The sequence below is a fragment of the Oenanthe melanoleuca genome, chromosome 2 (assembly GCF_029582105.1).
Source record: "Oenanthe melanoleuca isolate GR-GAL-2019-014 chromosome 2, OMel1.0, whole genome shotgun sequence".
Classification (NCBI taxonomy): Eukaryota; Metazoa; Chordata; class Aves; order Passeriformes; family Muscicapidae; genus Oenanthe; species Oenanthe melanoleuca.
The window spans coordinates 48,228,814-48,250,094 of NC_079335.1; the positions used below are offsets into that span (position 1 = coordinate 48,228,814).

Sequence of the window (21,281 nt, forward strand, 5' to 3'; positions counted from 1 at the left end):
CCTCAGCCCATGTTCCATTTTTCAAACAAAACAAGAACAAAACTAAAAAGTTTATTGAAAAGTAAGACAGAAAATAGTTCTAAGATCCTAACCTCTGTAAAAAAGTAGCATTTCACAGCATTGCCTATGCAAAGACTTGAGTAATAAAAGTCTTGCTAACGTAACTCACAAGTGCAAAAAAACCCCTCAATTCCCAAGGCAAGGAAAAAAAAAAAAGAAACATTCAGAAGATAACTAGGGAGAGGAAAAGGAGATTACTTGAAAACTTCCTTCAGATGTGTTTGGACTACACGACCTTTAAAATCCATGCTATTTTTCCTGTAGTGGAAACTGACATCTGAAATTTACTTCAGTCAAGATTACTTTTAAGCCAGAAGAACACCCTACAAAATGCTAGAAAGGAGTGGTTTCAATATAATTTTGCACTTAGGGTCTTAGAGATTAAAGGAAACACAATGTTTTGTCTACCCTTCCTTGAATAGGGCAATTGTACTACATATTATAGAAATGCTGCTCTTCATACACTTTGACATTCATAACATATTATGGTTTGGATTTATATAAACAAAGCTCAGTATTTGAATTTAAACTACAGGGACCAGAGCTGGACACAGCCCTCCATGTGTGGCCTGACCAGCACTAAGAGGAGAGGGATGATTACATCTCTGTCTGCCACCAATGCCCCATGGACCCAGCCCAGGCTCCAGTCTGCCTCTGCTGCTGCTGTGCTCTGCTGACTCATGCTCAGCTTCTTGTCCCCCAGGTCAGCAAGGCTGCTCCCAACCACATAAGATCCCAGTTTGTGCTGGGCTTTTTGGTTGTGCCATCCCAGTACAGGATTGCACACCTGTTGCACTTGCAATTTGTTACTGATCCAGGTGCTAGACAATCTCTTTGAGGCTCCCTCTCCCATGACAGGTTGGGCCAGATGAACTTTTGAGGTCACTTCCAATTTGGTCTGTTCATTGGTCTGTTTAATACTGAAAATTTTAAACTAACTCCCTACAGATATTTAATTTATGGATTTTTTTTTTTAATAAAATTCCTGCAAAGATTAGCTACCTAATTCAGTACAATATAGCGAACTTTCTGAAGGTTTGAGGACCTCAGGTTTTGCAGTGTCATACAGGACTAAACTGATCAGAATTCGGACTGCAGATAACAATCCACATGTTAAGAATCCCTCATGTTGCTGTGAGAGGACTTCCAGCCTTCATCACCCACGGACACAAAAAGAAAACTATTTCCCCTCTCAGTTCTTCATTAGCATTGTCATACAGAAATCACATTTTCTGTACTGTTAGAAGGGCTTGTTTAAAGCAACACATTATTAAAATACATGTACACCTTTGTTTTCAGGAAGAACATGAATTAACTTTCCCTACATGTCAAATAATTTATTCCACCTAGACCACAAGCCAACTGGAAGCCATGCACAATATTAACCAGTTTCTAAGTCTACTTTTTAATATTCAGAAGGTCCTGCAAAAGACTGAATATTTCAGGGCTTTGGGACGCTAAGTCTATTCTACTTCCCTTAAGGTATGTTTTTCACTGTCACTCTCAGGCAGAAATACTTAGCCAAAAGGCCCATGCTTGTAATAGTAACCTAATTGTGCCAACATTGCCTGTTAAAACAGGAAGAATAGTGATGGCATCAGGTATCAAACAGTTAATGGTAATGCTTTCCATCTTATTATACTGAGAAGGACAAACAGAAGTGTCCTCATGGAAAGGACTTGTGCTATTTTTTCCTTGAGCTCCCTGTGAGGGTCCTGAAGAGCAAGACAACCAGCTGAACTACAAGTTAATTAGCTTGTTCAGATCTCCAAAAAGGAGGTTATTAAAACCACCCATCTCTTCCTCTGTATGTAAGGTACATGATAAAATCTATGATGGCTTAGGGGAAGTAATTTAAAGCAAAATTTATCTTCTCCTACATGTCAGAGAATCCCTGACCCAATCTCCTCCCTAAAGACAAAAAGTAAATTGCCAATTTCTCTGCTGAACGGCAATCTGGACTGGGCAACTTTTTGTTAAAAAAAAAAAACCCCAGAACTGTGAAAAGCCTAGGTACCTCACATAAGGCATTAACAAGTTATTACAGCAGACTGGCCCCATAACACATAAACGAGACCAGATGCATGAATTATCTCTCCCAGAAATAACCTGCTAGTCTATATTAGCTCAGAGTTTTATAAACTGAAAATGAGTATCAGCCTCCAGGTTACAGTCATCTAGGTGATACAATCCATACAGCAATGTGTCAGTCCTCAGGGTCAAACACTGTGACTGCTTTTCAGTCACAAACCACAAATCTTCGGGGAACATTTGAAGGCTACACCTCATTAAGTGTAATTGAGGATGTGGTTGTGAGCCCAAAACATAAAAAGGAATGACAATGGGATTTCCTGTCCAACTGCTTCTGCTCATTAACAAGCTATGCACTGGAGGAATTAGCAGGCACCAAGCACGGTGTGGTACATTCTGACTCCACTGGGGCCACAGCCCTGCAAACACCTGAAGCAGAGATACTACACACTTCAAAAAATATTGGCTGAAGGTTGAACTCTTCCATTCTGCACCACCTATTGATGCAGAAGAACAGGAATCTGTGTACTGAGCAGGTAACAAGCAACATCATCATGGAAGGCTGACCACTAATCCTCACTGACCTTGTGAATGTACCTGCTATGAGGCAGAATTCTCCATCAAACTGAAAAACAGTAAAACAGTAGAACTAGACACTTGCCAAAGAGTTCAGATGAATCAAGATACTACTTAGTATGCTATGTGAGACATATATGCCCTCTCCTGTATGTCCAAGGTTCAGGAAAAATACAAAATTTACCACAAATACTGCCACATATGCACAAAACGCTTTCTTAGGCATAAAGAGATTGAGGCTAAAGTGGTGAAATCCAAAGTATGAGCCTTGTAAAATCTACCAAATGAATGCAAGAGGAATAGCATGAACATCAGAAACTGAAGAATGTACCTGGTCACTGAAAACTGACTGGCAAGTTGTATCATGCCATTTTTAACAATCCAGAGTCAGCTAATGATTATTTTGGTATCATCGGACAAAGAAAGATACCAGAACTCCAGCAAATCCCCTGATTCAGCTTTAGATCAAGCTTTACCTTGAGCAATTCGGATTACTTCACACAGTAAAATGTACCTTAACATGCTCATCACTTTGAGTTGTGGCAGATCAAGTATTGCTTAAGCTAGGGTGAATCATAGGGAACATACTAGTTTTCCACACCCTTTTGAGCTTGAGGGAATCTTATTAACTGTATTTCCTCTATTTAACAGTGAAATAACATGTTTTGTAAAATTCACAAAGTTTCAAATTAGTATCAAGTGTGCATTTGAGATCACAGAAGTTGGGCAAGTCTGACAGTTTTACAGATTGGGGGAAAATGAATAAAAAGGTATAATTTTTTTTTATTATTATTCCTTATCATTATACAAATGACGATACTACAAAGTGACTTACTTCTCCAGAGGGGACCAGTCTCCATCAGATAAGGGGTAATGGTCCTTCGAATGATAAATCAAAGATTCTTTTTGTTCTTCACCCTTTGGTGATGAATTTGAGGATCCTCTGTAGAGACACATAAGACATTAAGTCAGCTATAAGAAATCTGTGTTACTAATTCAGTAAAAGAAATTACATAGGTGCTATTGAAAAAAAAAAATCTAAGAGCATATAAGAAGTGTATAGCTTAATGGATTTATTGTTCTCAAGACACCTTCATGCAACTTTAAAAGTATTTTAAAACTATTATTAATACTTGAAAATATTGCAAATTTGAAAATCTACCACTCCTGGAAGTTAATACTGAAGAAATCGCAACAGCATAAAAAAAACTACTCTACATAGTAATGGTTAGTGATTTTACTCTACACAGGCAGATAATATTAACAAAACACGAAGATGAATATAAACTTTTATACAGTAAACATTACAACGTGAATTTTATAATCACTGGAAAAGTTGAACTAGAAAGGTTAGTTTTGACAATGTACATTTAACAAATTTAAAAAGTAAGAAACCTAACAGGGGTAGGTACTAGCATCACAATTTACCCAAGAGCTCACAGATCAATATCAATTACAACAAGGAGACAAAATAATGCACTTTACTGAGCAGTAGAGTTTGTTTTGCACTGGGAACTCTACTCAGTATCTAGATCAACCAACAGTAAGACCCACTGAACAGGCATACACCCTGTTTTACAGAAGTCCCCTTGAAATATTGCCATCATAAAGTACTTCAGATCTTTTTACAGCTTTATGAATTTAACTGAATAAATAACTATTCTCAGGATACAAGTAACTTGTCTGAGGTTAGATCAAGGGCATCATGCCTAGTAGATAAGAAGACATACCTGGAACTTCAGTGCAAAATACAATAGAAATTATTTTAAGCCATTATTATGACAGAAAAAAAAAAAATATTCCAGTGCACAGTTGCACTGGATTTGTTTTAGAATGCTAATGCTCATTTTTCTTATGGATGGAGAAAAGAAAATATTTTGCTGTTATCAAATGTGTAAATATTTAGAATTTGCATATCAGCTCAATTAGACACTAAGTAGTTACAGTCATCTACCTCATTTGCACAAGCCTTTCACTTGGAAGACAGTCTAGCTTATGGTAAATGCTGATCTCTAAAAATGTCTTTTTAGCTCCACTTCTTATTCCACAGCAGTATTCTTATGAAACCTGATGATGCTGCCTGACTTAAGATGAGAACTGCAGAGACTGTACATCCTTTGTAGTCACAAACTAAGCTAAGTGACTGAAGTATGTTCTGTACTATCATTGTTGGCAGTACCAAGTATCTCCAAAGGAGGAAAAAAGTATGATTGAACAACTAAGTAAACACAAAAAAAATAAATTAAAGAGGTCCTCAGTATCTTTACTTTAGTGGGGAGGGAGGCAGGATGACACATAGGTGGTGCTGAATAGATTTTAATAATTGGAAATTAGCAACAAAAATGGCTCATACAAAGGATGCAAAAAATCAAATTTAACTGATAAGGGGATGAACACAAAGGTTAAAAATCCAAACACTGTTGAAGATTACTGAAAATATAAGGGGAAAAATCAGTATGCATCAATTTGCAACTTCAAGTTGCACTATCAATTCTAAGCTATTTATTTTGCAACATTTATAAGCAACACTGCCACTTTGTGTCATTCTTGCCCACTTTACATATAGTCTAAATATTAAATATATAAGATTTCAGAGACAGATAACCACTTAACCCTTTAACACCCTTAGAACCGGAGAAATAATGCCCTCTGAGTTGTACACACTGTAATCTCAGTCTCCCTGGTATTATTTTTTGTAAGTCTAGCACTACTAACATATCTAAATCATAGCTGGAAAAGACAATGGACATATTTTGAAAAAAGCTGATAAACACTCGGTAACAGATTTTCCCAAGAAAGAGGAAACATCTTGTTTTCTGCTTTATAAAAAACCAAAGAGATAAGACATTACATACTGGCACCTGTGACTGAATTTTTGACCTTCCTGTTAAAACATCAGCCTCCCTTTTCCTTTCCTAGTTTCACTTTGAAATCTGAAGCTATGCCTAAGAACAGTTCAGTTCCTCATTTCTTATCTTCCTTTTCAGAGCCGCACATTTATAACTTAAAAAAACCCCCAAAACCCAGAAAACAACCAACCAAAACACCACAGTATCAAATCTACTGATTCCACCTTACATCCCCACAGGGTTTGAAAAGAAAACTTACGAACGCTTTCTCACAACTGTATCTTTAGCTGGGAGGAAAACAATGCCTACTGCATGCATACTGAAGGCATTTTATTTTCTATCCTGGTAGCCCATTGAAATGAATATAAACTTAACTAAAAACTGACACAGAGCCACAAAACTGATGTATTTGGGCCTTCACCATTACAATGTTTTTTTGTTTCAGTCCTGCATTTACTTGCTCTTCGCAAGAAAACATCATTCTTTTACAAAATCATCTTTTACACTTTTTAACACCCTGTCTAATAATGTATTTCTATTACTGTTTCTGCTTATACATATTAAAAAAAAAGATTATTGCCAAAATTTTATTCTAAAGGGGACAAAAAATAAAACCAAAGCAAACTTGATGAAAACACCATGGTCTGTTCAGCTATGACTAAACAGTTTGATCATTCTGATCAAACACACCAATTTTTATTCACCTCTAGTCAAAGTAAGATAATTGCTATAATAGCAATTTGAATCCTAAACACTGGATGAAAGCAGCCATTATTAACATGACATTCCTAAATACTTCATTAAATAAAGAATAAACAATTACTGGGTTATATTTCCTCTCTTCCTGTATTTGACAGTTATTTTTATTTTTGATGGTTTTACTATGACAAGTTTAATATCTTAATCACTGCATGCCAAAGACTGAGGAAAGGTCTTTTGTCAAACTGAAAAAAAGGATAAAAATGTCAAACCAAACAAAATGCCAAAACTTATACAGAGCACTGAAATGATAAAGTGACATAAATATGACACTAATAAAATAAGGCAAATTGACTAAAAAAGCCACAGATGCTCAAAAAAACAGTTTAAAAATCAGATTTTGTTTGTTGTGTTTTACTGGTCATAGGCGTGATAACAGACTTCTGTTTTTTCTATTGCACTAACCTTTTTGTCTGGTACTTACTAAATTTAAGACTCCTTTGAAAATGCATATTGATGGAGTTTTTTCAGATTTATTTTATTCTCTTACACCAAAACATTCTTGCAATTTCCAGACCTGACCTTGAATTTATTCAGTGTTACATTTAACAACAATGCTGTCCAGTGAAAAACACCTAGATTTCTTTGAAAGCCAAGTCCTGATGAGCAGGCTTTTCCTGGATTTGAAGCATTTATATGCTTGATAGCTTTCACCTATAACCTTAATCTTTCCTGTTACCCTATAGACCTCTTCAGCTTATGTGTTACTACTTTAGCACAAGCTCCACTTTACTGAGAGTTTATCCACTTCAAAATACAGGATTGATTTTTTTCTTCTCCTTTCTATCCCCCCCTCCCCCCTGCTTTCACACATGTATAAAGAATTCTCTTTACTAACATGAAGGCACATTAATTTATATACTTTTCAGCTGTCAAAGTAAACTTCAGGTTGCAGAGAAGTCAAGTTCAGATGTGGTGTGCTACAGGCATTCCACACTGCAGTCTGTTTAGAGGCTACCAAACACACCAGATCACTCTGGCTCATCAGAGAAATTACACTGAAACTTTCTCATCAGTCAACAACAGACCATAAAACACTTCTTCACCAGAATGGGCTTAACTGCATTTCATGCTCATAAAAAAATGGCCCAACTTTAAGGCAAATCTGTCAAGATTTGGAAGATACCTGTTTGGAGTTTCATTTGTTTGCTTGAGGAAAGGCCTAGGCAGAGCCTACCAAAACTTGTGCAATATTTGCATGGAGAAAATGAACAAGTCAGCTTTTAAATGTTCAGTGATAACAGTGGAAACAGCAACTATCTAAGAGCTTACCTCAGGGGCTGTACACTTTTCTCATCATCTGAGCTTATCTCCATTTCAAAAATGTCTTCAGTCCCAGCAGAAGAGATTTGATCTTCTTTCCTGCTATCTTGTTTGTATTTCTTCCTCCTTCTTTTTTTCTTTTTCACAGAACCTGGGGTGAATACAGTCTCTGTTTCTCCAGAATGTGGAATTTCTGAGTTTGCACATGTCCTCTCATTTTCACCTGATTTCAAATGATTGTCAGTGTCTTTAAAAAACTGATCTTCAGTGGGTATTGGAGATGTTGCCAAATAAGCAGGAACTTTTTCCTAGGGGAAAAAAAAAATTAAAAAAGAAAAAGCTATATTTTTCCACTTTGTTTTGTCCAGACAGGACAGTTTTCAGCTACAGATTAATCTCTGTACCTATATTTAGACACAAAGTCATACAGATGCCCAATGATATGAAGCTGTTATCTAGAAAGGAAGCAAGTTCACCAAGACTGATTACAAGAAGTTCAGAAAAATTAATGTTAGTATTCTTACAGTTTTCAGACACAAACAACTGATTTTGCCAGCAAAGCAAATACCCAGTCAGTGGAATGTTTTTGAAGTTGTCTGCCCCGAGCACGCCAGTTCCATGCTTATTAAATGTGTTATTTAAAAAAAGGCTAATTAAATCCACTGCTGTTTATTTTGAAACAGATTCATGGGAAGGTATAGGTTGAAAGAGACATCTGGACACCATCTGGTCCAATCTTCTGTCACAAGCAGAGCCTCGGGTTAGGTTATCCAGGGCCTTGTCAAAGGTTAAGCATTTCTAGTGATAGAGGGAGTCTATCACTTCTCTATGCAACCCATTCCTGTGTTATACTGCTTTTGTACAGGAGGATTTTCCTTTTATCTAGCCAGTATTTTCCCCGTGCCCTTTGCCCCATCTTATGACTAGACAGCCTTGTGAAGAAAGTTTCTGTCTGTTCTGTAACTACCTTGTAGGTACTGCAAGACTCTGGTTAGATTCCCCTGATTCCCCTCTAGGCTCAGTAGAACAAGTTCCAGCAACTTTTTTTTTTCTATTTCAATTTCTCCAGCCCTCCACTGGGCTCTCTCCAATTTTCCATGTCTCTCTTGAACTGGGAATGCCAGAACTGTGTTCCAGATTTGATCTAACATACACCAGGCTGAGCAGGACAACCCCACATCCCTTCATCTCTGCTGTGCTATTGCTGATGCTGCCTGGGATGCATTTGCCTTCAGTGCAGCCAGGGCACGCTGCTGGCCAGGTGATGCAGAGTTCCATTTCAGATCCCAGCCTGCACTGCTGTGTGTGCCAGCCCACACTTCCAACCCTTATGTGAGACTGCACACGCATCTTGGTTAAAGCTTGGCGTGAATCTTGTTGGTCCAGTCTCCCAGCCTGTCAAGCTGGCTCTTTTTCTGACCTCTCTACCTCTCCTCTCAGATCAGTGTTACCCACAAAATTGGTGAAGGTGCCTTCAGTCATGTCGTACATGTCAGACATTATTTTTGTACAGTATCTTTCAAAAAGAAAAAGTCAACTATAATTTACTCACCTTAACATCAACATACAAACAACCCTCAACTAATGACAACCCACTGCTCTCTGAAGGAAAAGCTTTAGCTAAGGACTGCCTGAGGTATATTTACATTGAAACAAGAAACTGAAGAAGACATTGACACCTAGTCTGAAAGAAACACACTGTGAAGCCACAAAGACAAGGTGAAAGAAAAGCAGAGAGAATGGAATTTGCATGGTGAAGAGAAAAAGTTATGGAACTCAATTTCATGGTAGCAAATAGAACTAAATACAAGATGTCTGTTATTTTACTGGACTCTTGCACAGAAGTTAGTCAGGAACACTGATGAGATACAGACAGAGCACTGATGCTACTTTTGTTGTGCTCAAAGTCTTATCTGCTATTTAATACTAAATTCAAATTTTCATTGAATTAAGAATTACAGAACAAACTTTGTTCCACTGGCTGTAAACTAGAGTGAGGTAGAGAAAGGAGAGCAAAATACAGCCTTATACAACACTGATGACACACAGATTTTGCATTGTGAAAAACCTTGAAATAAAATACTAGCACCTAAACTAAATATTCTACACAATCAGTGACAAACAATCAAGAATAACAAAATAAAAAAATAAAACACTCAGGAAATGCTAAAAGAAAACTGGCTGGAAAATTGTCCTAATTTTTATGAATTGAGGTGAGTGGTATTACTTTAAAATGTCAAGATGTGAAAAATGCAAAGACTGAGCCCTAAAAATACCTTTCTGAATCCCGTCCAAAGGAAAAAAAAATTTAAAAATTAATGAGAGGTTTATAATTTATCCCTTAAGCACAGCTTCAAGAGGCCAAAGATGTTGACTAGTTGCATGGAAAAAAGTGTCTAAAAGCAGTAGAAATAACTCAGTTTTGCTTTGTAGAAAACTTGATCTATATACTCAGCATGACAGATAAGACACTATTGCTGTAAATCAAAATGTACTATGCAAGTGCAATAGCTCTTTTAAAACACTGTACTGGGGAGAAAGGCAGTGGTTAACACCCTTGCTTTCTGAAAGTCATGAGACTGATCAGCTCCCATCAATGTCTGGCACAGCCTAGATCTGTAAATAACTGCTTTCAGTTTTTATTTTAATCACAGTGTATTAAAACACAGAACCCAACCTTCCTTTTGCTTAGGTGTTACGAATCTCAAGCTGTCCTTTGGGGTCCCTATTTTCTCCTTCCACTTTAAATTGAATTTAACTCCTTTAAACATGACAGCTTCCTCTGATCCCTCACTATAAACAAGCAGCACCCTAAACCAAAAACTGGATCTGTCTCATTTCCTTGAAAGACTGATTTGCAATAACAAGATGAAGTCAACACTTTATCTTTTCTGAGAGAATTTTTTTTCCTCTCTCTTCTGACTATTTTCATTAAACCTTTTGGAGCCTTGCATTTAGAATTTCTTTCCTTCAGACTTGCTGAAAAATGCCAACAGACTCAAAAGCAACCAAAAGCAATGCTCAGGACTGACCAATACTGTGATCACATAGCTCCCATATCCTTAGAAAATCAGAGTAAAAATGAACAATTATTCCTGTTCCTCAGAGGCTCACTAGCTTCCAGCTGGAAAAGATTATTGGGAAATAAATTCTCAAGTCAAAGAAGTTACTGTTACCTGGTAAAAGTTTCATAAATAAAATTGTGAAAAACTAAAATTTGCAAGGCAAATATAAAATATGCCCAAAAAGTAGACTACCTTTATTAGTAGAGGCACAAGCTGTAATAACTTAAAGCAAAAACTATTGTAAGACACTGCAATCAGTATAACTGCAGTCAACAAGAATGAATTAACTAAAGCAAACAAAAAAATACTTCAGCACATCTTCCAAATAATGCTCTAATTAATGAAAATAATTAGTTACTTTATTATTACTGGCAGCAAAATTGTACAAAGCATCAAGCATCTTGGCAGCATATGAAAGAGATGTTAAGATTCAGTTACAGAAAATCTAGCTTTCACAGAAGTGAGGATATTGACAACACCGTATGAAGCACCTTTAACCCACTAGTGTGTTATTACTACATTGTAGCCATCAAGAAGCACTAAGTCCTTACATTTTCCTCCTCGGTTTCTTGCACAAAGAAAGCTTCTCCATTGTCACCCAATTTCATATGAAGATCAACAGCATCGCCATTAATTTCTATATCAATCTGTGGAAAGAGACAATTTATTGTAAATAATTCATCCTGGGGAAAGTGCTGACCTCATGGTCTGCTTAGCTCTGAGAGTAAACTTTGTTTCACTGTATAATGGTTTCCCTTTCTCCTCTCTTCTTGACACAAGTCTGTCATAATGGTCTTTTAGTTTCTTCACCTGCAAAATACATAATGCTCTTGGCAGAGAGCCTAACACACACAAGAAAAACAAAAAATTAAACTTTATGTAAAGACTGGATCTTGTTCAAACAATTATTGATATAGTCTTTATTTCATGGAAGAATGACTGAGACTGTTGAGATGTTTAAATCTCAATCTGAATTGGGGCCTGGTATGAAGCTGAATCCTGAACACCAGAAGTTCCACCTGGAAGCCTCCTGGAGGCAGGCCGTGTCTGAAAGTGATAAGAGACTTGCCACAATTATTTCTGCAACTCAAGTTAGTGTTTCAGATTTTCCTGCTCATGAGTTTATGGGGGTATGACATGGTCCACAATCCTTCTGCAACCACAGTGTTTTTGTCAGAGAATAATGTTTTTAGTGTGCTAAAGAAAACCCAGTCATAGGAGATGATAAATTAGATGATAAATTAGGTGAATACCCAAACAGGCATAAGGACTATACCTAAATCCTTAAGATAACCACTTTTTTTCTTCCCCACAATAACAGACTGATTTTGACCTGAAAATCATACATATTACATGTTCATTTTTAAAATATTTTCTTGTATTTCCAATTCAGCAACACAAGTTTAAAATACCTCACCTTTTCGTTATGCTGGTTTAGACAGACAAACATCTCTAAGGTTAGTATTATACCTCACACTGGTTTCTGGAGACCTCTTTATATACTTGAAGTTGAAGCACAGATACACATACTTTGTGTTCCCACACATCTTGGGACTACAACATGCCAGAGAAAAATGCACCCACAACACAGTAACAAGCACTCAACTGACTATTGAGAGAACTGTGTGAACAGTAACTGCCAGGATGGAGGAAACAAGGAGCAGCAGCCATCTACACAAGCAAAAGCTGAGAATTACACTGACAGGCTAGTACAACAGGTATCAAAAATAGATGTTTCTACTATTCAACAGCTTTTTAGAGATACCCAGAAGCTGAAAACCTCTCAAATTTGGTTCAGCTACTCAGAAGTGCATTAACAAACCCGGATTTCAGACCACTCCTGTTGTAAGCATATCTCGCTTGCCTAGATGTCAGAACAAGTACAGCTATACCACATCTTTTGTACCTTGTTGAAAACTGTCATGTAATCTGTTACAAAATTGTTAAGGTAAATAAATTCTTCATCATCAGCAAGCTTGTTAAAATAAACACCAACAAGTGAGAAACCAAAAAATAACAAAAAACCTGTTACTCACCTGTGTTACTATAACATACAACTTTAAAGCATGTAACTCTAAGAAATTGACATTTAACAAAAAAATGCCTTGACCTAACTACTCTTTCAGTTTAACTTCATTCTCTTTTTACAACCAAAATATAAAGATGGGGTAGCTTCCTGCAATAACAATTTAATCCTTAAAAAAGCAGAATATAATCCTGAGGGCTTATGTCCTGTTTAAATCAATTTGTCTTTTGGTAGCACACCCACATGCCATACACAGCATTCTTTACTGACAGTAAAGTCCCCCTACAACAGCTTTTTTTTTTTTTTTTTTTTTTCCAGCCAACCCAATCCAACTCACTGTCTTGGCATGATTAACAAAGCTTGTGAGAAGGGGATGGAAGGACAATCTGCTTGGGTAGCATCACCTTCTCAGAATGGCTGCATGGCAAATTGTACCAGGTTCCCTTTCAAACACGCCCACATAGGAATGAAGCTTCAGTCTCAGTTTTCACTTGCTTGTGGATGTTAATAACTGCATTTTCTACTGCAAATCAGCCTTGAAGACAGCTAACAAGGAGCAATATTTCTTATGGGTCATCAACACTTAACGTATGCTGTTTGTCCTTCAGACATTCCAAAAAGAATTGCTTACATCAGGGATCAGTTAAATAGCATTAAAGCATTTCCTTCCCAGCATACTTGGATAAGTAAATAAATAGCTCCACATAAACATCTTTAAACTGTGAAGTCTATATATTAATGTTTGTCTTTTTACATAGGCCCAGATCTATCACAGTTTTTCTTTCACAGCATTTTTGCAGAGTCCTTAGATTACCACAAGAAGTTCTGTTTTGCATTCCACAACTACCACCCTGTACAGCATCTATGAGCAACTGTTCTGGACTAAACTGGTCTGCTAACTGGGAATGTGCAGAGCTGAGGAAGGGAAGGAAAAGAAAAAGGAAAAAAGGAATGCACTGGTACTCAACACTTTGTTTTGACCCACTTTGTGAACTTACCACTTTTTCTTTAGAGCGCAGCACACCAAGCTTCCCAAATCGGACATGGAAAGGAGAGCACTGGTAGGTCCCATCCTGCTGCCGGACCACAATGACATCGATGCACCCCGAAAGGGTTGCCTGATTAATGCCTTTGTACAGCTCCTTCACTGTAACCAGGACTTGTCCTGCAAGCTGCCCCACGTAGTTCATAGTCTGAAACTAAGGGAGAGAAAGAAAGACAAAAAAAAAAAAAAAAAACAACTAAGTAAATTTAAAACACAATTGGTTTTTTGAAATTAATTTTTAAAAAACATTTAAATAGATGTGCCATGTAATTTATCTATTACTCTATTGTAACAAGCTTTACACAACTGTTTTCAAGAATCAACAGAACTGTGAGGCAATCCTTGTATTACTAAAAGTACCCAGAGTTACAAAACTTATTCCTAATCCCTTATCAACTTGAATCTATGACTAATTAAATACTTCAAAGACAATCTTGAAGCATGTCATTTTCAGACCTCAAAGTATAACTTTAAGTGATGCTTAATAACTCAGATAAGCTAAAAAGAAAAATTAATTCTCCTGAGGACTGTCTATTTAATACAACCAATCCTATATTGAAAAAGGAGATAACTGTACATAAGGATGCAAAAAAAAAAAAAAAAAAAAAAATCTTTCAAGTTGGGAAAAGGTATTAAGAACATACTGCATGTAACTCTTCCTTTACAGCTCTGATGGCTGAGTCATCTTAGAGAAATTATCAAAGTATGTAATGGGATAAAAGAGATACACACATTAGGAAAATTATGCTAATAGTCAAACAGGATAAAGAGCACAGAATCACTTTTTGAAAATTCTGTCTAACCCGTTAAAAATTAGGTAAGTGAATGAATTCTGAATGACTGCAAGTCTTTCACACTAAGAACACAATTTGAACTATGACCACTAATAAGAAATCAAAGTCCAAGGACTTCTCAGAACATCTGAGCTTTAACAGAAAGAGGAGGGAAAACTGTGAAAATGTTCTGATAGAAACCTAAGTGCAATCCTTCCTCATTCTACCATCTCCTGCCTCCCATCCAAAAGTCTGCTACAAGCTCATTTCAAAAACATCCAAGCAACTGCAGCTGCTGAAGTTAAGGATATTTAGGAGAACAAAGAACTACTGCCAACAAGCAAAACCCACAACACTGATCATATAAAAGAGCCTAAATTATTAAAACAAAACAAAAAAAAAAACCAAAAACAAAAACAAACAAAAAAAAACCCCAAACTATTTTGGGATATTATTTCTAGAAAAAAATCTACAATTTTTTTCTATTTGCATTTCTATTTTTATTAGTTACTGATCAAGGTTTAGGATTTTTATTAATACCTCTAAACAAAACTGTACTGCATTACAACAGTTCTTCCTACTGATATTGCTTTATTGTCTATACAATTAATTATTTATTTCTCTTTTAAGCTGCTAAAGTCTTCCTTAAAATAACAGAGGGGTCTCACACTCACCCAAAAGTGAACTCTTTCGTGGCACCTGTACCGATATAATTGTAAACAGGCTAATCTAAAACTACTTTCACACCTACAGCAGCTATGGAAACATTTTTCTCCATCTCAGGCTTCTCATACATTACCAAACCATATTAACATGTTTAAAAACTAATCCCTTCCTCTTCACAAGACTTACAAATTAAGGTGGAGGGTTTCATTAAAACTGTCTTGAAATTATCCACAGAATTACTATGCTAGGTAATATGCTAGAGAATTTTTTTCCTGTAGCCTGTTGATGAAGACAAAAAGAACAGACTGTCATTGAGTGAGTAATGAGATTAGGAGGATGGACTCTCTATCAACATTAGTCATTAATTCAATTTCATCTGTAAGTAGCTTCACATACAACTATAAAATTGATTGCTTGCTAGTGAAGTAATAGCTCATTCCTGCTAAAGAGGGAAGGTCTCACTTCAACCTTTCTTCATCTGACCTTCTAAATGAGCTGATTTAGCTCCATGACACAGCTGGCAAAAGTCTACCTTTTTGCTGTTGTTTGTTTCAGTGGGTTGTTAGTAAGGTAGATTAGCTCATTAAGCAGAACATGACAAACACCTGAGTCAGGAGGTGCTGAGCAGTACCAGAGAGCCAGGGGAAAGAAACAAAAAAAAAAAGAGGCAAGGAACTGAACATCTTTGACAGGTGAGATACTTGCTGCATCTCACGGAACTGTAACTCAAGACACAGAAGACACAGTATCCCTGCTTTCCTGTTGAAGCAATTAGTCTTCACCTAATATGACAGCCATGTTTAAACCCAATCTCTTGAAAAAAAAAATCTTTAATGCATAATCATTACCATTCATGGCTCTACCTTGGCCACTTACAAGAGCTGTCCACAATATCAGCTTAGAAGGAAAAGTTGATTTTGTGTCACCAAGGAGACTGCATTTGTTAAAAGAAATGTTTGACACAATCAGGAATAAAAGTCTCTAATAAGGTCTCCATTCCATATACTTCATTTCAGTGAACAGGACTTGAGAAGTGGGCATTAGCAAGAAATTCTCTACAATTTAAGCTGTGACTTCTTCAAAGAACAAAATTTCACACCTTCTGCTAAGTACTGAGTTCAGATGACAAATAATCTAGTTTTTCTCACATACTTGCTGACTTGACCATAGACATTCACCACACAACCCACATAAGACCAAAGCATTCACCCATTTTACATATATTCTTGCTTTTCTGTAGCAACAATATCCTGTAGCAATGTTATCTCTTCTACAGGTATCAGTTTCATTTCTGTAGCTCACAGCACAGCCACTTTTATGAACAAACACCCAACGACCTCTCTAACGTTTTGAAGTTCATAGCTGGTTGACTCTTACACAGGAAAGCGTTATGAACTTTTGTACCTACTGAGTATTAAAAACATTGCTTACAAGGAAAGTAGCTTTTTATGATCCAAGTCTCAACGTAAACGTTGTTTTGTACATTGCAAGTGAACCAAACTAGATAAAGGTAATAAATTAATGCACATTATTGCTTACCAGACTGCAATTCAGCTTTTAACATAATGGTGCACTTTGCAAGATAAACATGTTATATAAGAAGGTTCAAACTGAAGCAAGAAAATGATCAAATAGAAATGCAGTGTCACTACATACCTGAGAAACAGGTCACTTTATCTCAAATGTCAGTAGAAACCCAGCTGGGAGATTTGAAATTTTGGGAGTTAGGATTTGATTAGAGCTTTGTTTTGGTTTGTTTTCCTTAAACGTTATTGTATACTGTTGAAAAACTTGTGGTGAACAGTACAGAATCAGATTACAGTCGGAAAGAAACAGTATAAAATATTATTGTGTTAATTTTTGCAAATGCAATAGAAATATCCTGATCATGGCATAACCAGTAAGACAAAGTATTTCTTCGATAATACTCTTTATTTCATACTTAGTAAACATTTCTTAAGTGTCATTGCCTTGAAAGCAGAGAGAGTATGCCTTCCTAACCTCCTATAAGAACCTAAAAAGCATGTGGATTGCAGTACTACTTCACAGGACTGTTTATTTCTTTTGATATCCAGAATCTATACATTGCCTGATGCAGTGAATTCTAGAACTCTGCATAAAAACTGAGATTAATGCAGCTCACTACTACTTACTCTTCTCAGACAACAAATTAAAAGGCTATGAAAACCTGAGGTATCAAGGCAGAAACATTCTTTTTGACTTCTGAGGCTCCAGAGACTGATTTTTGAATATTTATGCAATACTACCTAGTTTGCAAAAATTCCTACAGCTGAGTAATACTAATACCACTAAGCTAAGTGCAACTGAAATTGGAATAGAGGAAAGAATCTCTATGTCCTATCAGGAAAACAGTTTTTTTTCTGGAAAGAAGCCATTACACAGCAAAAAGCAGAAAATGAAACTGCATTGGTTTTTTAACTTTCTTTTTCTGAGAGAGCACCAAAGTAAATACAAAATAAGAAAAAAAAATCTACTTCAGAAGTTCAACAAATACAATGCTGTGCCTCCACTTATAAAAGACTCAAATCAGTGCAACTAAAATTAACCCTGAATATGCTGTTTGACTTCCTCATGTTACAGCAATGGCTCACAGAAATAATAAATAAACAGTACTCCACCTCAGAGTATCTGATATACTTGACAGGACAGACAAGACAAATTTTCAAAACTCATTACCAGGAAATGCTTACATTAGCATAACCTGAGCAGGAGGTTTTGTGGGTAGGAATTATATCTCTAAACCATTAACAAAGATGTTATTTTAGCTGCCACTAGACCAACATGTTTTCTTTAGCTTTTTTTTAAGTGTTATTCAGTAATATCCATAAAGAGCTGCAAGATATAATCAAAAGTCTGTCCACAATAGGTGTTTTCTGTCCATATGGAGAAATGCCTTACTAAAGCATTTTTTTGGTTCTTAAAGCCATCACCTTTTATACAAGTGCTTAGTTCAACAGGAGAAAAAAGAAGAGTGCAAGTTGCTCAAAGGCAAGATACCAGATTGCTCTAGAGAGCTACAACTTTAGAGGGCATGAATTATAACTTTCACTGAAAAAAAAAGTTACTCAGAAGCAGATCTTAGCTTCCAGGAGAGTAGATATTCATAAATAACATCTGTTTTGAGATACATTTAGAGGGTTAAAATACATCAAATACCACATGATGTAAACAGCAAAGATGTTGTATTTGTTTCAAGAGATTAGGTAGAACAAAATAAAAAACATGCAGAGCAGTGGTTTACCTTAGTTTATCTCATTTTCCCTATATTTGCATACATATAAATTTATGAGGCCGAAACTTTCCTTAAGCAGAGAAAAATCTTTAGCAAGTGTTTTACTAGTTTCTATTTTGTACCCTGGAAAAACTGGGGAGAAAAAAATGACCCTGTAAAACAGGACCACTGTAGCACCAGATCTACTCAACAAAAACATCTTTGTTCCCAAGTAAAGATTTCAACTGGAGGTTTAGCATTGCTCCTAGTACTGTACAGAGCAGTAAGGGAACAAAAATGGGAAACAAAGTAAGTCTGCTGAATGCCTATTTAAAGTGTTCCACATACATTAAATATAGGCAGTCAATTTTTTTAATATATTTTAACTGTGTTATAGGAAATGATATACCCATATTTAGCAATAAATCTGTCAAACTCACCAAGATTCCAGAAGGAACCTTTTCATGGGCACTTCTATTTGAGTCATCTTCAAGAACATCCTTTTCTGAGTTATGCATCTCAGAAAACAGAAAACTAACTTTCCACAATACAGGTAAATGAAAAAATTACAGCCATAAGATGATGTTGAAGCAGCATTTCTTCTCTTCTCACAGAAGCAGAAGAACTGTGTAAACCTTCTGGTCTCTTAGAGGAAACTGCTTGGTATCCATTCCCACGCAGAATTACGAGTAAAAAGGAAGTGCTTCTTTAAGAAAGCTCACACACAAACTCCCTCACCAATAGGCTTTGCTTGAGACGCCCCAGCCCCCTTGCGCTCTCCCAGATAAGTAACACCATGGGCTGACTTTGCCATGTGTTTGCACTGATAGGTGATGATCTGGGTCTGCATCGCCTCACGTGACCACAGCTGAAGCTCCCGTGAAAACAGGGATTTAGTTAATGATTCTCAAGCAAAGTCTACATGAGCTCCCTTGGAGACTTTTCACCCACTGTTGGGGCAGCACTCAAAGTCCTGGCTCAGCCCAAGCCAGGACTGCCTGCTGACACTCCATGTGCTGCTCCCTCTGCTGATGGCGTCACTGGGGCAGCCAGGCATGTTTGATACAGCAAATTTCACAACATTCCAGGGTCTGCTGTTAGCGAACTTTTCTCCCTCTTTCTCGAAATTTAAATTACATAATAATTGTAAAGAGACAACTGACCTGGTGTCAAGTTTATACCAAACCATACAAAACCAATGCACAACAAGATGAACATTTGTTTTCCTGTGGAAATTTTCTTGCTTTCTTCAAACGTAATTATAATGCAGTATAATGTGAGTGTGTGGACAAAACATACAAGATTTTTAAACATACTAGCTCCATGACTCAGAATAAGAATTGATTTTTCATCTGAGGAATTCTGAAATGCCATTACTTATCTAAATAAAATAATGGATAGGGGAAATAACTTGAAGAAGAATAGTTTAAGGAAACAAAATTATGTCCCAAAATGTAAGAGACATTGTCTCAGGACCATCAATATTCCCTCAACGTAGAAAAGTTCTCACTACCCTAGGCCCATGCACTGCCTTCCCATCCTCACAGGGTTACTGTGTGTCTGCTCAGAAGACCATGGAGGATTGCTTCTTGAATTACAACCCTAAAAAAAAAAAATTATCCAGGATCCTACTACTATTCCTCCTCTAAGTTTTGTAAATTCATGTAAAAGACTTTGATGTAAAGATAGTGAACCACATTATAGGATGCAGCTAAATAGCCTGTAGGTTCCCAAAATACTTAATGAACTACACTCAAGTCAAAAACTGTATCAGTGCCAATGACAAAATCCTAAATTGAGTGTTGGGATTGCTATGTCAGCAGTAAGGTTGTAATAAACTGCTACTATCTCTGAGCCCTTTTCTATACATTGAATAAGTTCATATTCATCTGGCTCTCACAGGAAAATGGGTTTTTTAGCAAATACGACAAGTATTTTCAGAGAATATTAAGAATTACTAGACACATTCAGTTTCTTCTTCCCTTTCATCATTCCTTTATCCTACACGTTCCATTAAAATACAGAATAAAACATATAGTTATGAGCAAAATGGAAGCAAAATTCCTAAGTCAGTGCTTCTTTTCAGACACCGTTGACTTCATTTAATGCTGGGGTTTTTTTTCTGTGATATCTGTACTATTTCAACATCATTCAGTATTTCAGAGGGACATTATTTTCTTCCAAGCTTACAAAAGCCTTTTAGACAAGAGCATTTCTAGAATACAGATATAACTGTGTCACTGCAGTTAGGGAGGATTCAGGCAGATAATAAGCTTTGCACATTTTCTTAGCCCTCTTGTCTTTTATTTCTCAATATTAATAAGTAAAACATAATTCCTGCTCAGTAAGTTTAAGCACTATGTTATGTACTTGCAAGTTGCACAGGAAAATTAACTTTGTTTAGAAAAGCAAATACCTCAGATTTGGAAGTCTTAGAAGTAATGTCTTCCATGCAACCTTAATGAAGCTCTTTGGTGTAGGTAGGTTTTCCTGTGGTGTAGTCTCAGAAAGCACTTAGGAGTTTTTTCACTACACTACAACAAGTTAATAATGCTGACAAATACCTATGTTCTTTCTCTGACCTGCTCTTTGTGGGTCTACACATTTTATCCTGCTCCTCATTAAGCAAAATCCCTGATGGGAAGTAATGATTCCATTTTTAAAACAGTTTTCTGCAGCAATACTCATATCATCATAATATATTTGATTGCAATTCATTTAGTTTTAAAGCATCTCAGAGATGCAGTATTTTTTTCACCTATGCAATGAAAAATCCAGGAAATATTAGAAATTAAAAATGCAGGGGGGTTTAGCACATTTAGAACTTGATTTTTCAGATTTTCCTTCTTTCTTTTACCTCTTCGAACATTGCCTCAAAAAGCTACATTTGCAGTTGCAAATCAGATTTCTTTTTAACGACCATCTGGGATTTGTAA

The 21,281-nt window shown here is 36.4% G+C and overlaps 1 protein-coding gene across 2 annotated transcripts in view; it reads right to left on the reverse strand.

Moving 5' to 3' along the window:
* LPIN2 (lipin 2) overlaps nt 1–21,281 on the reverse strand; it is a 43,515-nt gene that overhangs the window by 15,790 nt on the left and 6,444 nt on the right. The window contains exons 1-5 of one of the 2 annotated variants that reach the window (XM_056485375.1): nt 18,786–19,429; nt 13,628–13,828; nt 11,155–11,250; nt 7,548–7,846; nt 3,503–3,610 (exon numbers count right to left, since the gene is read on the reverse strand). In XM_056485375.1, the coding sequence (XP_056341350.1) occupies nt 3,503–3,610; nt 7,548–7,846; nt 11,155–11,250; nt 13,628–13,828; nt 18,786–18,863 (782 nt within the window). In that variant the 5' untranslated portion in view covers nt 18,864–19,429. Of the gene's footprint in view, nt 1–3,502; nt 3,611–7,547; nt 7,847–11,154; nt 11,251–13,627; nt 13,829–18,785; nt 19,430–21,281 lie in introns of those variants that run through there. The other variant, XM_056485374.1, reaches the window with a different exon arrangement.